A 15,115-nucleotide genomic window follows, 5' to 3' on the forward strand; every position below is an offset into this window, starting at 1 on the left:
GACCCTGCGTGTCTCCCCTCTCTTTTGCAGCACTAGCCCTGCATGTGGGCTTGAGGACAGGCAGAGGGTCCCGGCTACACCGAGCCTCCCTCAGCACTCCCTCCGCGGCTCTTTCTCCTCCTTCGTCCGCAGCTCTGGGCACTTCTTCCCAGCTGGAACCCTGTCCTGTGGCCTCTGCCCCTCCAAACCTCCATTCTCAGCATCCGTGCCTGCAAAAGCCCAGCCATGGAGAACTGTCACTTTCCCTGACAAACTTCGCTGTCCTCGGCCTTAGGCCTCCAGCCTGCCAGGATCCTCTGGAAAACATACGCAAAACAGAGTGCCCCCATCCTGACAGTGTTCTGGGGCTGTAGGGAGGCTGAGGAAAAAGCAACCCTGCTGTGCTCTACAACCTGGCAACGGATTCCCATTCCACTGAGCTCCACTCAGAATCCCCCCTGGCTGCCCAGTCCTCCCTCCGGACTGGCCTGGCCTGCCCCCTCCTCTGGTGGGGGTGAGTGGGTGGGGGGGGAGTGCCCTATTCCTCTAGGATGGCCTGAGATGGACCCACAGACTCCCAACCCAGCGGCACCCCTGCTGTGGGGCTGAGACCTGACACCCCCCCCTCCCAGGGTCGCCCCAACACTGAGCTGAACAGGGAACACTGAACAGGGAAGTGGGGCGGCTGGGAGCTGGAATGCCGGAGAGGACAGCTCTCCTCTGGGAAGCGGGGACGGGCCCACTCTGGATGTTTCCTTATAAAAGGAAGAGCTCATTTCTTTGACAGGAGTCTGGCCTATGTAACTTCCTCTGCTCAAGGGGGTGACCCCTACAACACCCCCCCCACATACACACCTCATAACCGCCAACCTCCTTCAGTTTCAGCCCCTGTATTTCCAGTCAAACCCACACCCCGGGCTGGTGGGGAATCTCCCTCTATCCCCCAAGATTTTCTTCCTATTTTGCATCTCACCCCTTCAAAAATGAAGCCATTCTGTCCCGCCTCCCACCCTTGCTCTGCTTTTTGTTTCAGGTGCCAATGTCTCCAAACCACATCCGCCCACCGTGGGCAGAGGCCGGACTGGATTCTCTCTCAGCGTGGCCCCGCGGTATCTTTTTTATTTTTTCAGCCTAAAGTCCTGGGAGAGATCTGGGCTGCAGAGGCACAACGGATCTCCTTCCAAATGCGTGGCGGCCCCTTTAAAAAGCCGGGCAGGATTTTTTTTTTTTTGAGCCGTATGACTATATTAGGTGACACTAAACTGCTCATCGCTCTTGTCATCGCGGCCCCTGGCCCAATGGCAGCGTGAGCCCCCCTCCTCCGGCCTGGTCCCGCCTCTCCCGTCCCAGTGCTCCGCACTACCTGCCTGGGGGCCACATCCAGCGCCAGGAGGAGGGTGCGCGGCGCGCGGCGGGCACCATGCAGAGAGGCTGCCGGGGGCCGGGGGCAGCGCCGCGCTCCGCCGTCCACCTGGCGCTCTGAGCCCGCGCCGCCACCATGTTCCCCAGCCCCGCGCTCACGCCCACGCCCTTCTCGGTCAAAGACATCCTGAACCTGGAGCAGCAGCAGCGCAGCCTGGCCGCCGGGGAGCTCTCGGCGCGCCTGGAGGCCACCCTGGCGCCCGCCTCCTGCATGCTGGCCGCCTTCAAGCCCGAGGCCTACGCGGGGCCCGAGCCCGCCGCGCCCGGCCTCCCCGAGCTGCGCGCCGCGCCCTCGCCCGCCAAGTGCGCGCCCGCCTTCCCCGCCGCGCCCGCCTTCTACCCGCGCGCCTACGGAGACCCCGACCCGGCCAAGGACCCTCGGGCCGACAAGAAAGGTGAGGCGGAGCCGCGCCGGGCCCGCGCCGGGGTCTCCGTCCCTCAGCGCCGCGGAGGGGGGCCCTGACCCGGGGGTGGCGGGACGCGGGTGCCCGGCGCTGGGGAGAGGGCACGGGGGTGCGGAGCGAGAGGGGCTGTCGCCAGGGCCCCGCCGGCCCCACCGACTAGGTTTGGGGAAACTGCGAGATGGTCGGGGTCGAGCGGAGACAAAAGAAGGGGGAACGGGCCTAACAAAGCCGGCCGTGGCCCGGCGCCGCCGAGCGATCCCTCCAGCGACTGCCGTGGCCGCGGCCGCGTTCCACGGTCCTGCTGAGCCGCTGGCCGAAACTGCTGGACTTCTTGGAGGGTGCTCCTGGGTCTGCACAACTGTGCTGGGGGTCAGAAACCCTGGTCGCACCATGACCGGGGGTGGAGGCTGTCCCCTCTGCCGGGAGAGAGGGCCACCATCCTGCCCTGCGGTCCCTGCTTCAGGCCTCAAGGGTCCCTCGCAGAGAACATTAGGAAATCCTAGGGAGCAGAAGGTTGGGCAGGGGCCGTGGCGTCTCAGGACCACAGAGGGCTGGGAAAGGGAAGCCAGGCCGCATCCAATTGGGGCCCATGAAGGATCTTCTTGAGCCTGGACAGGCTGGGCTAAGGACAGGGAAGGCCCCGGTACAGCTGCCCGCGGCCAGGGGGCCTGAGTGGACGGTCCCCTCTTAGAATCACGCTGGAGCAGGGGCAGGGTGGCTTCTCCAGGCGCCGACCCACCCACAGCCCTCGTTTTGCACCTAAGGACTTTGGATCACCAAACCAAGGGCCCTTCAACTCTTTCTTAATTTTGAAACAACAGGACACTCCACCCCACAACCCCTCCCCATGAAGCCTCTGTCACTCCATCTAATTTCTCAGCTCAAACCTCACCTACTTCACCTCAGAGCATCCTTCCACATCTCCTCTGCAGCACCCCTAAAGCTAGGCTGCTGCCCATCTCACCAGAAGGGGACTGTCCAAGGAGAGAAGGCTGGGAACCGCTTCTGTGTGGGGGCCCCAGAGCCTAAAAGCTCTGCGTGGCACCCAGGGACCCTCCCACAGCGCCAGCCGAGCGGGCGCCGCGCTGGGGAGTGGGCGCGCGGCCGCCCCCGCGCCTCCCTGACCGCCCTCCTCTCCCCGCGCCCTCCCCAGAGCTGTGCGCGCTGCAGAAGGCGGTGGAGCTGGAGAAGCCCGAGGACGGCGCGGAGCGGCCCCGCGCCCGGCGGCGGCGGAAGCCCCGCGTGCTCTTCTCGCAGGCGCAGGTCTACGAGCTGGAGCGGCGCTTCAAGCAGCAGCGGTACCTGTCGGCTCCCGAGCGCGACCAGCTGGCCAGCGTGCTGAAGCTCACGTCCACGCAGGTGAAGATCTGGTTCCAGAACCGGCGCTACAAGTGCAAGCGGCAGCGGCAGGACCAGACTCTGGAGCTGGTGGGGCTGCCCCCGCCGCCGCCGCCGCCCGCGCGCAGGATCGCGGTGCCCGTGCTGGTGCGCGACGGCAAGCCGTGCCTCGGGGACTCGGCGCCCTACGCGCCGGCCTACGGCGTGGGGCTCAACGCCTACGGCTACAACGCCTACCCCGCCTACCCGGGCTACGGCGGCGCGGCCTGCAGCCCCGGCTACAGCTGCGCCGCCGCCTACCCCGCCGCGCCGCCCCCCGCGCAGACCGCCGCGGCCGCCGCCAACAACAACTTCGTGAACTTCGGCGTCGGGGACTTGAACGCCGTGCAGAGCCCCGGGATTCCGCAGGGCAACTCGGGCGTGTCCACACTGCACGGCATCCGGGCCTGGTAGGGAAGGGACCTGCCCGGGGCTCCCGGCCGGCCGGCCGACCCCGACCTGAGAGAGGGGCGCCGGCTGGGGAGGGCGGCCCCCGACTTCCCTCCGGCCTTTGTCCCCCACCCCCGCGCGGGAGTTGGTGACCGAGTTTACGCAGCTGGCGGTGAGTGATCCCGCACGCAGCCTGGAGCCTTGGCCGGTTCCCGGCGCGCCTGCAGAGTGCCAGGGGCCACCGCCCCCACGGGCCAACGGACTGGGAACCCGGCCGCCGCCCCTAAGTCCGGTCCCCTTTCCCCGTGCCTGGGCCAGGCGCCCGGGCCCTCGCCTGGCCGCCGCCCACCCACCCGTATTTATGTTTTTACCTGTTGCTGTAACGAAGGAGACCCCTTCCCATTAAAGAGAGTGCGCTGAGCCCACCAGGTGTGCTTTTTGTCTCCTCGCTAGAGGCATCCCATAAACAAATGGATACTCATGATCGTGCACGGGCAGCCCCGCTGTGCTCCGTTAGGCGTTTACTTGGGGTCACCTTCCAGTCATCTCCAACCAGTTCTGGGCAGTTAACCAATGCCGCTGGGAGACGTTCTTTTAAAACTGAGCACAGGGTGGGGAGGATTGGATTCTCTGCAGATTCTAGCACTGGTGCAACAAGGCACTCTGAACTCCTCCCAGCCCACTTAAGATAGAAAAGTCCAGAACCCAAGCCCTTGCCAAGCCTCTCAGAACTCCCCATACCACAGCTACTGTGATGGAAGCGGGCAAGAGGCCCCTGGGCACCTCCCAGAGAGTGTTGCCCTCTCTGAGCCTGAGGCTGTGTCTGTGCCACATGAAATGGATTTCCCAGCCCTGACATTCTCTTTTCTCTCAGAGAGGTGAAGGAATCTGGCCTTAGCCCCGACCGGTGAGCGCTACTACTGCACACGTCTAGACTGTGACACGCCAGCTCGGACCCCACTGTCCCCTGAGCCTGTTCGCCGTACAGGCACAGTCGGATTTTTCCTCTTAAAAAGAGGCTACTAAGAATAGTCTGGAAGCTCAGGTCCCGCCAGGCCACAGGGATTCGGAGCAGACCTCCAGTGCCTCTCCCAACCAAGGGCAGGGGAACTAACCCAGGCTTCTCCAGAAAGGATGGAAGTGGGGAAGGGAGGCAGGTTTTTCTGTGCTTTAGTGATTCTCTTTTTTCCTGTGACTTTGCTGAAGGCTGTGCAGGGCCAGCGCGGGTGTTGTAACGGGGCAGGGGTCTTGGTGAGGTGTTGTCAGGGGGAAAGTTCCCGGTCACAGTTCAAACACTCCTAGAATGCGGCTGATGTACCCCCGACACTGGGAGTCACAGTGCCCACTTGGGTGTGACCAGCAGGTCCCTGCTGGACAGTGGTGCCATAGGTCTTGATCCACAGTCAGACCGCTGGGCGGGAGAGGAAATGCCCAGGGCCTCTAGGGTTTGTGCAGGGCTCAGGGCTGGCTTTTGTAGCTCAAGGTCAGGTCCCTGGACTCAAACTGTCGTTCAATCCAGCCCAGACTGGGCAAGCGGCTGGGTTTAGCCCAGGTCTCCCCAAACCCCGCGGGCGAATGGTCAGTGTTCTGAGGGCCATCCCACAATGAGGCTCCACGGGACCCCCGCGCCGGTTCTTCCCATGCACAGCCTCCCAGACACAAGGCAATCCTGTGAGACTTGCCCACCCACTCCAGGGGTCTTCACAAGACTGGTCCTTTCTCACTGGGCCTGCTGGGGTGGGAGTGGGGTGATCACAGGGCATCCCACCGCTGCTCGTCCCACACGGCCTTAGGGACATTGGGGACAATGCTTTGACTGCTGGGGATGTCTGTGCTGATACTCTGTCACCTTCAGGGACTTCGCCCTTAAGGTCTCCTCTGTGTAACTGCCACTGGGCTAGCCAAGCCGGAGTTCTCACATGTAATCCTGAATTTGCAAACCAGGAAGCTGCTGACCGGGGGTTCCATCTCTGGTCAAGGTCAAAGGAGCCCTAGACTGAGCTGGGGCGGAGGCTTCATGTCCAACACCCAGTGCCCCAGACGGCCTGTCTCACAGCGACGGGGATCTCAGCTTCAGATGCAGCCTTATCCGAAGCTCTATGAAGACGCGCACCCGGTCCAAAGTGCTCAAGGATGCAGGGTGAGAAATAGGCACATGCCCACCTTTACCCAGATTAAATCTGGGATATCTGTGTTCATTATTATTTAAACAAATACGGAGTGGAAAAAAAAAAAGCAACGGGACGCCTCTGTGGCAGAAGTGCAAGCTGCTGACATTGGGGGGGGGGGGTGCCCTGAGCTGGCATGGGGGGGGCCTGTAATGTTTATTTTTATGTTTTTTTGGGAGGCCACACTCAGGTGCCTAGGGCTCACTCTTGGCTCTGAGATTAGGGATCACTCCTGGAGGGGCTGGGGGGACCACAGGGTGCAGGGAGTAGAACTCCAAGGGAAGCGCTTTAACGCCTCACCCTCTCTCTAGCGTCACATCTATTTTAAAGCACCCCCCAAGTGAAAGAAGCCGCTGGGATAGCCACTGAAGAGGCAAGCTGGGTCCCCTACGAGGGCCAGTGCCCTCCATGCAGCCGCCCCATCTCTGCTCTTCTGATGACTTCCCGCCAGCAGACATAGCCAACTCTCAATAGCTCTCCTCATCTTATTTGCAGATGAAGATTCCCCCTTGAATCAAGGGTGGGGGCACATATCTCTGGGCCTTTTTTTTTTTTTTGCGTCACTCCTGGCTCTGCACTCAGAAATTACTCCTGGCAGTACTGGGGGATCATATGGGATGCTGGGAATCGAACCCAGGTCGGCAAAGCAAACACCCTACCCGCTGTGCTATTGCTCCAGCCCCTCTCTGGGCCTCTTGAACAAAAACCATTCACCAAACCTTGACCCCTTTGTACCCGAGAAAGTTATATGCAACCCTGGGTATAAAAATATATAAAATTGGTATACAAACCAAATATACACTTACTGGTGCTGAATCATAATTTTTTTTGGTTTTTTGCTTTTTGGGTCACACCCGGCGATGTTCTGGATTTACTCCTGGCTCTGCACTCAGGAATTACTCCTGGCGGTGCTCGGGGGACCATATGGGATGCTGGGAATCGAATCCGGGTCAGCCACATGCAAGGCAAACGCCCTACCCTCTGCGCAATCTATCCCTCCAGCCACTGAATCATAATTTTTTAGAACTTTTTTTGGGGGGATCATTCCTGGCAGGCTCAGGGGAGCATGTGGGGTGCCAGGGATCAAACCTGGGTCAGCTGCATGCAAGGCAAGCAACCTCCCCACAGTACTATCAGCCCCTAATTTAAACTTTTTTCTTTAAAGTCACAATGCACAGTTTCCAAAGCTGGAGTGTATCCCAATACCTGTATTTAATTTTTTTCAATGCCTATATTTAAGCAGGCACAGAACTCACTGGCTGGTCGCAGCCCAGCAAACTTGGCTTGCCAGGAACCCTGACTCGGAAATTCCAATGCACCTTCAGGACCCAGCCCCTCACGTTGGCTCTGCCCTCTGCCCCAGGATCTTACAGGCTCCCTAGACCACCCCCCTTCCTGGGAAAGGGGGCCATAGCTCAGGGTTATCACTTGTACATTGCTTATCATATGCCAGACACAATCCTGGAGCTTTGCAAGTGAGATGGAGAATCAATGTTGGTGGGTCTCCTGTCAGCGTGCTGGAACCAAACCCTCTGCAGCTCAGAGTCTGCACGGTGGGGGCTGCTAATCCTATTATACTAACAAGCCGGGGAGGTTTTGTCCCAGCAGGAGAAAGCCCAGGAGGAGGTAGGCAGAATTTTTTCTTCTTTGTTTTTTGTTTGTTTGTTTGTTTTGTTTTGTTTTGGCTCCTTGGGTCACAACCTGCGATGCTCAGGTATTATTCCTGGCTCTGCACCGAGGAATTACTCCTGGCAGTGCTCAGGAGAACATATGGTATGCCCAGGATTGTCGGCCAGCTGCATGCAAGGCAAATGCCCTCCTAAGGCCCTGGCAGGAAGGATTTCTGCAGTGTAGAATGAGAGGAAACTGAGGCATGAGTAAGCTGACGAAACATTCCACCCTGGGGGTCGATGGCAGCTGGGGCTGGGGGTAGTCTGTGTTTCTCAGAGGTGCCTTCCAGCAAGCTGGGTAGGAGAAGAGTGGGCTGTCCATCTCCATCGTGACACAGGGGCACCTCTGGGCCCCCACCCTGCCCCAGCTCACAGCTGCAGGGGATCACTGCGTGGATTACTGTCTTACATCTGCCCCCGCAGCTCCGTGCCAGAATGAGCTGAATTTGCACATCCCAGCCTTATTTCCCAAAGAAGGAAAAGTGGAAACCCCAAGTATAGACACTGCCTGCCGGCCGCTATAGAATGTGGAGTCGGAGGGGGGGCCTGGGGTTCCCTGGAGCCCAGATCACAGCCCCTCTCAACTTGCTTGAAGACAGGGTGCAGACAGGAGGCAGGACAGATCCAAAGCTCCTCCCCCACCCCCCTCCAATTGGACTCCGGGGACCTCCTGCAAAGGCGCATTTTGAGCCAGGTGATTCTCCTCAGCAGCCCAGTGGGGGACCGGCAACTGTCCAGGAGGCCCTGGCCCTTCAGGGGAGAAGCAGCAGCAGGTCGGGTTTCAGGACCTTCCCTGGATGGTCCTGAGGCTGCAGTCCTGCAGGGGAGGAGCCCGGAGCAGCCTGGACTGGACGCAGAGGAGATTGGGAGGTACTCTGGGCTGGCCGCAAAGCCATGCCCAGGGAAGGGGAAGTGGGGGAGGCTGTTCCCAGACAGCCCATCTGTTCTGCCCAGATCCTCTGCTCCAGCCTGGGGTCCCACAGGAAGCCGGGAGAGTGTCCCCACTGGGGCTCACAGGGGGCTGCGCTGGGCCTCCCTCACATGAGGTCATCAAAGCCTCCTAATCAGCTGATCTCCATGGACTCCATTTAACAGATGAAGTGAGATTTAAAAAGGATTTGTCACTTACCCTGGCCAAAGTGAGCAAGCAGTCAGCCCCCTCCTTTCCAGTGCTCCTATTCCCACCACACCCAAACCATTTGCAGAAATCCCATTGGTGCCATGGGTTCACATTAGCTGTCTCTCCTCCACAAAACTGGCTTCCTCTGCCCCCGAGTTCAGAGGGAAGGTGTATCAGCCGCACCTGGCATGCTTCTGCCCCAAGGCCTTTGCACTGGCTGTTTTCTCTGCTCGGAATGGACTGCTATCAGCCTGCCAAATGTCTGGATTCAAACACCACTTTAGCACAAGACCCTCCCTGACCACCCTATTTTATTTGCGTTGTTGGTCACATCCACCAATGCTCAGGGCTTATTCTTGGCTTTGCACTCAGGATTTACTCCTGGCGGTGCTCGGGGGGGACAATATGAGATGCTGGGGATCGAACCTGGGTTGGCTGCATGCAAGGCAAATGCCTTACAGGCTGTGCTATTGCTCCAGCCCCATGACCACCCTACTTTAAACGGCACCACCCTAACCCGCATTCTTGGAAGCCCCTGTGTATTTTTCTCCCGAGCCCTCGATACCTTCTAATGTACTGTTTGGTCCAGTCTACATCCCAATGCCTGGTGTTTGTGGAAGCGTAGTAAAATGTGACTGATAAAAGAATGAGAGAATGAATGAGAAAACAAGTTACTCAAAAGGAAACTCTAGAGAAATCATCTGGAATTTCATGCAGAAGCACACGTCGCTCCAAAATCTATTCACTGGTGCCATGGGCACTACACAAACACAAGTATTGCTGAGGTTGGACTCTTCAAATGATGAAACACCTACACAACGGTGGTCCTAACAGGCAACACCAGTGTTTCCCAATGCCTGCCTGTGACCCCCTCTGCCCTGGTTTCCTTGCTGCTCCCCCGTACTCCCTGTCAGTCCCCCAGTCTTATGTTCTGGCCCTATGGTCTCATCTGATTTTCACCTGTGGCCTCTCTGGATCTCCTGGAGGCCCCTAGTCGAGCACTGGACTGGCTCACTAGGGTTTGTGCAGTCATACTCCACGTTGTTCACGCAGTGGTGCAATCACCTGAGGATAAAGGTAAAGGTAAAGGCCCTCCCGTTGATCGTCGATTTGCTCGAGCGGGCCCAGTAACGCCTCCATTGGAGACTTTGTTGTTACTGTGCCTGGCATATCGAATACTCTCGGTAGCTTGCCGGGCTCTCCGAGGATACAGGCCCATTTCTGATTCCACCCGTATCAGAATTCACCCACTAAACACAAACGCTGGAGTTGCGAGCAGCAGAAACTAAAGGAACGTCATAACCCTCAATATCACTAATCACTTGGGACATGTATATCAACAATCCAGAGATACTGTTTCATGCTCATTTAGTGTGGTGCAAAAGGGAAAATTCACGTGCCACTCAGGTTGTGGAGAAACTGGAGCCTTTGAGCATTGCTAAGAGAGGTGTACAATGGTGCAGCCTCTGTGGAAATCTATACTGCAATCCTACAAACAGTGAAAGAAAGGGTCACTATATGACCCAGGACTTCCACTCCAAGGCATATGCTCAAAAAGAAAAGCCTCGACTTCTATGGAAAATAGAAGAGAGATTTCTCAGAGAAGTGAGAATAGAGCTTCCATATATGAACTCTATTTCTTGGCATCTGCCCCCAAAGATATGTGCACACTTGGGTTCACAGGCGCACTAAGTACAATAGCCAGAATAAGGAAACAATCCAAATGTCCAACAGAAGGGGCTGGGGAGGCAGAATAATGGGCAGTGCCTTGCTTTGCACATGGCTGACCGGGGTTCAATCCATGGCATCTCATATGGTTCCCTGAGCACCGCCAGGTGTGGTGTCAAAACCAAAAAAAAAAAAAACACCCCACAAATGAATGGCTTCTTTAAGCCACAGCATGCATACATAGTGGAATATTGAGTAGCTACAAAAATGAATTAAATCATGCAGTTTCCTGCAGTGTGGATGGAACTGGAGGGTACCACGTTCAGAGAAATAAATCAGAGGAAGGACAAAAACTGGATGAGCTCACTCCTCTGTGTTATGCAGAGACAAAATAAGGGAACCGACAACACAGACAATATCAAATGACAACAAACTCTTGGCTGTGGATTATGAAACTGATTAACCAGCCTGGGCATAGGGGTGGACAGGAAGAGACCCAGACGAGAGGTGGCATAGGGACAGAGATTTTGGTGGTGGTAAAGGTACAGTGACTTTGTACTACAAACCATGAACATCCACACTATTGTAATGCTCCCTAACCTATATACATGTGCGTGTGAAAAGTAGAGAGCAGGAATTCAAAGGCTATCTGTGACCTTATTCACACGGCTCAGAGTTGGAAGCAGCCCCAGTATCCATCAGCAGGTGAAAGGATAAACATGATATATGGTCTGAGCATGCAGTGGGACTCTCAGCCTTAAAAAGGAAGGACGCGCCGACCCAGGCTACAACCACAGGCACTGAGTTATGTGAAATGACCAGTTACAGACAAGCAAACAGTGAATGATCCCGACTGGTGAAATTCAGACAGAAAGTGGGGTTGGGGGCGGGGAGAACAGGGAGCTAGTGGCTGAGGGGCAACAGTTTCTACAGGGAGGAGGCCACTCTGGAGACTGACAGAGGACGGCTGCAGTGATCCTAGTGTGCTGTGCACTTACATCTGGCTCTGAATGACAGTGGTCTATTCTTTCACCATAATCTGAAATTTTAAACATCACCACCATCACACAGAAGAGAACTGCTTCCCCCACCTTCTGGAAGGTGCAGGAAGTGCTAGATCATATACATGAGAAGCCACAGGCAGGTGGGGCCTGGCAGCTAATTGAAGAGAGAGAAAATCGAGAAGTGAGGACAGGAGAAATGGCTCCAAGGAGAACGAAAGACTAACAGGGGATTAAGAGTGATCTGGGGGAGCTTGCAGACGTTTTGCAGACCTGGACTCTTCATGACGGGGCTTGATAGGGAAACTGAAGGCCGACTAGCCCTGCTGAAGCCAGTCAGATGGAAGCCTCCACCTTCCTTGAAGACTCAGTTCCTTTCTCGATATTTATTATGTTAGGAAATATATAGTAGTGGGTCAGAGCGCTAGGACAAGGTTCAATCCCTGCACCCCACACGGGCCCCCAGGAGTGATCCCTGCAGCTGGGAGTGGCTACAAAACAAAACAAGAAAAGGTCTCAAAGTGAGGAAAAAAAAAACAAAACTGAATTTTAAAATAAGATGCTCTACGGCCTGGAGTAAAGCCTTGCACGTGGCTGACCCAGAAAGCCCGGCATCCCATAGGATCCTCCGAGCACCACCAAAAGTGATTCCTGAGCACAGAGACCGGAGCAAGCCCTGGCACCACCGGGAGTGATCCTAAAGCCAAGATAATTAAGATGCTCTGGGGGTGGAAAGACAGTAACTCAACCAGTGCACGCTCAGCACGCGGAAGGCAGCCTGGATCCCTCCAGCACCACCGGGAGAGCCAGGCAATGAGTCCTTGGGCATGGCCACGTGGGGCGGGGGCAAAAGAACTTCTCAAAAATGGTCTATTGTAGGTCTCCCTTGTTTATTTTTGCTTTTTGGGTCACGCCTGGCAATGCACAGGGGTTACTCCTGGCGGTGCTCAGAGGACCACATGGGATCTGGAAATCGAACCTGGGTCGGTTGTGTGCAAGGCAAATGCCCTACTCGCTGTGCTATTGCTCCAGCCCCCCTCCCTTATTATTAGCACTATTTTGTTTACTGAATCGCTGTGAGATAGCTACAAGCTTTCGTGTTTCAGTTTCAGTCATCACAGCATCGCTGTGTCAGCGTCATCCTGTCCTTCATGGATTTACTCGAGGGCGCCAGTAGTCTCCATTCGACCCAGCCCTGAGATTTTACCAGCCTCTCCTTACTCGTCTTCCCCAACGAAACTGCCATATTGGAGGCTCGTTCAGGGTCAGGGGAATGAGACCCATTATTGTTACTGTTTTTGGCATATCGAATACGCCATGGGGAGCTTGCCAGGCTCTGCTGTGCAGGTGGAATAGTCTCAGTAACTTGCCGGGCTCTCCGAGATATATCATACATATGGATATATGGGCTGGAGTGATAGCACAGTGGGCAGGGCATTTGCCTTGCACGTGACCGACCCAGTCAACCCCGGTTCAATTCCTCCGCCCCTCTTGGATAGCCCAGCAAGCTACGGCCTGGCAAGCACCCCGTGACATATTCAATATGCCAAACACAGTAACAACAAGGCTCACAATGTTACTGGGCCCACTGGAGCAAATCAATGAACAACGGGAGGACAGTGACAGATACACACACACACACACACGAGTTTCAGTCACACAACGATCAAACAGCACCCCTCCACCAGTGACATTCTCCTCCACCACCAATGTCCCCGGTATCCCCCCATCCCGACCCTCCCCCTGCCTCGATGGCAGACACTCTCCCCCATACTCTCTCTCCCCTTTGGGGCACTATGGTCTGCAATGCAGACACTGAGAGACCATCCCATCTGGTCCTCGATCTACCTCCAGCACCCACCTCCCGTCCCCAGCGGCCCCTTCCCCATCCCGGCCGCCTTCTGCCCCCGCGCACCAGGCAGGCGCCCAGCTATCAGTCTCCTTATTAGAAAACGAGTCTTTTCAACGCGGCGAACGCAGACTACACCGAGGCAAGGCGGCCCGAGCCGTCGGGAGCCGAGACCCGCTTCCCCTTCGCCCCTTGGGTCAGAGAAAGGACGAACCAGGCCTCCTGTCCCCGGGCTGCAGCTGGCCGTGCGCGGGGCACCAAGGCCACCTACCTGGGGGCGCAGCGCCGGACCCACGGCGGTGGCCTCTCCGCCACGTCCCTGCGGGCCACCCCGCCGCTTCGGATCCCTTCACGCGGGTCGAGCGACGCCGAGAGACCCCGCTTCCCACGCGGGCGGCGCTCCGCGGGTGCCCGGTTCCCGGTCTCGCGTCTGGGGCGCGTCTCCGAGTCAGCGCTGGGGGCAGACATGGCGCCCAGGGCACGAGGCGAGAGCGAGAGTGCGAGTTCTCGCGAGGTCTGTGCCCATAGGTGGGCGCTGTGGAACAAGGCCGGGGGCAGCATGGCGCCCAGGTCACGAGGCGAGAGCGAGACTGCGAGTTCTCGCGAGATCTGTGCCCATGGCGGGAGGTGGGGAACAAGGCTGGGAGCAGACATGGCGTGCAGGGTACGAGGCGAGAGCGAGACTGCGAGTTCTCGCGAGGTCTGTGCCCGTGGCGGGAGCTGGGGAACGAGGCTGGGAGCAGACATGGCGCCCAGGGCACGAGGCGAGAGCGAGACTGCGAGTTCTCGCGAGGTCTGTGCCCGTGGGCGGGAGCTGGGGAACAAGGCCGGGGGCAGCATGGCGCCCAGGGCACGAGGCGAGAGCGAGAATGCGAGTTCTCGCGAGATCTGTGCCCGTGGGTGGGAGCTAGGGAACAAGGCCGGGGACAGCATGGCGCCCAGGGCACGAGGCAGAACAAAAGCGCGAGTTCTCGCGAGATCTGGGCCCGTAGGGGGGAGCTGGGGAACAAGGCTGGGAGCAGACATGGCGCCCAGGGCACGAGGCGAGAGTGAGAGTGCGAGTTCTCGGGAGGTCTGTGCCCGTGGCGGGAGCTGGGGAACAAGGCCGGGGACAGCATGGCGCCCAGGGCACGAGGCAGAGCAAAAGCGCGAGTTCTCGCGAGATCTGGGCCCGTAGGGGGGAGCTGGGGAACAAGGCTGGGAGCAGGCACGGCGTGCAGGGCACGAGGCGAGAACGAGACTTCGAGTTCTCGCGAGGTCTGTGCCCATGGGCGGGCGCTGGGGAACAAGGCCCGTGCCCCTTAGCATCCCAACCCGCCCGCGCAGGCGTCCTCCCAGCTCTGCCCACATTCCAGGGGCTGGAGTGCCAGCCCGGCGGGTCAGGTGCTCGCCTTCCATGGCCAACCTTGGCTTGATCCCCCCCCCCCCCAAACCGAGCTGGCCGGGAGTAAGGCCTGAGCACAGCTGGGTGCAGCCTAAACCTCCCTCCCCGCCAGAACCACAGATGTGGCACCACCACGCAGCGCAGCCTGGGCCGCCTGTCTGCTGGGATGTCCCGCTACCCTGACGAGTCCCCTCCTGTCCCCGCCCGTAAGCGCGCTGGAGGCGGCTCCCTTCCCGGTCCTGCAGGCATCATCTTCAAAGCCGGAGGACCAGGTCTAAGCGCGGCATTTAGCGGCCAAGCGTGCCCCTGACTCCCACCCGCCAGATGGCGGGGCTGTCCTCCCCTCGGGGCTGAGGGGGCCTGTGCCACGCAGCTGTCCAAGCTGGGGGCTGAAATCAAGAGGCCGGAATTCATCCTCTGCTCTTTCATCCGCAGCCTCTGGGGCCTGTGGGGCTGGAGTCAAGTGTGGGGTGAGCGCCCCGGGGCATGCCAGGAGGCCCTGCGGGCAATTAGCTGCTCCTTCTTAACGTTCCTAATCTTTTCAGTAGAAACACTCGAGATTTTGTCCAGGGCTCTACTGGGAGCAGCAGCATCTCCGGGAAGACACCGGGATGTCAGGTATCTTGAATGCTAAGCCCCGTTTGAGGGGACCCCACCACCGTTACCAGATTCCAAACATGTCA

The 15,115-nt window shown here is 58.2% G+C and overlaps 1 protein-coding gene across 1 annotated transcript; it reads left to right on the top strand.

The window, feature by feature from the left end:
* Positions 1-1,371: 1,371 nt before the first annotated feature.
* Positions 1,372-3,767, top strand: NKX2-5 (NK2 homeobox 5). Its single transcript, XM_056112377.1, has 2 exons — positions 1,372-1,796; positions 2,959-3,767. Exons 1-2 carry the CDS (start codon positions 1,478-1,480, stop codon positions 3,594-3,596), a joined length of 957 nt encoding a protein of 318 aa, XP_055968352.1. The 5' UTR covers positions 1,372-1,477; the 3' UTR covers positions 3,597-3,767.
* Positions 3,768-15,115: the final 11,348 nt, after the last annotated feature.

This window comes from Sorex fumeus, unplaced genomic scaffold (genome assembly GCF_029834395.1).
Source record: "Sorex fumeus unplaced genomic scaffold, SorFum_2.1 ptg000017l, whole genome shotgun sequence".
In the NCBI taxonomy this organism is placed as follows: Eukaryota; Metazoa; Chordata; class Mammalia; order Eulipotyphla; family Soricidae; genus Sorex; species Sorex fumeus.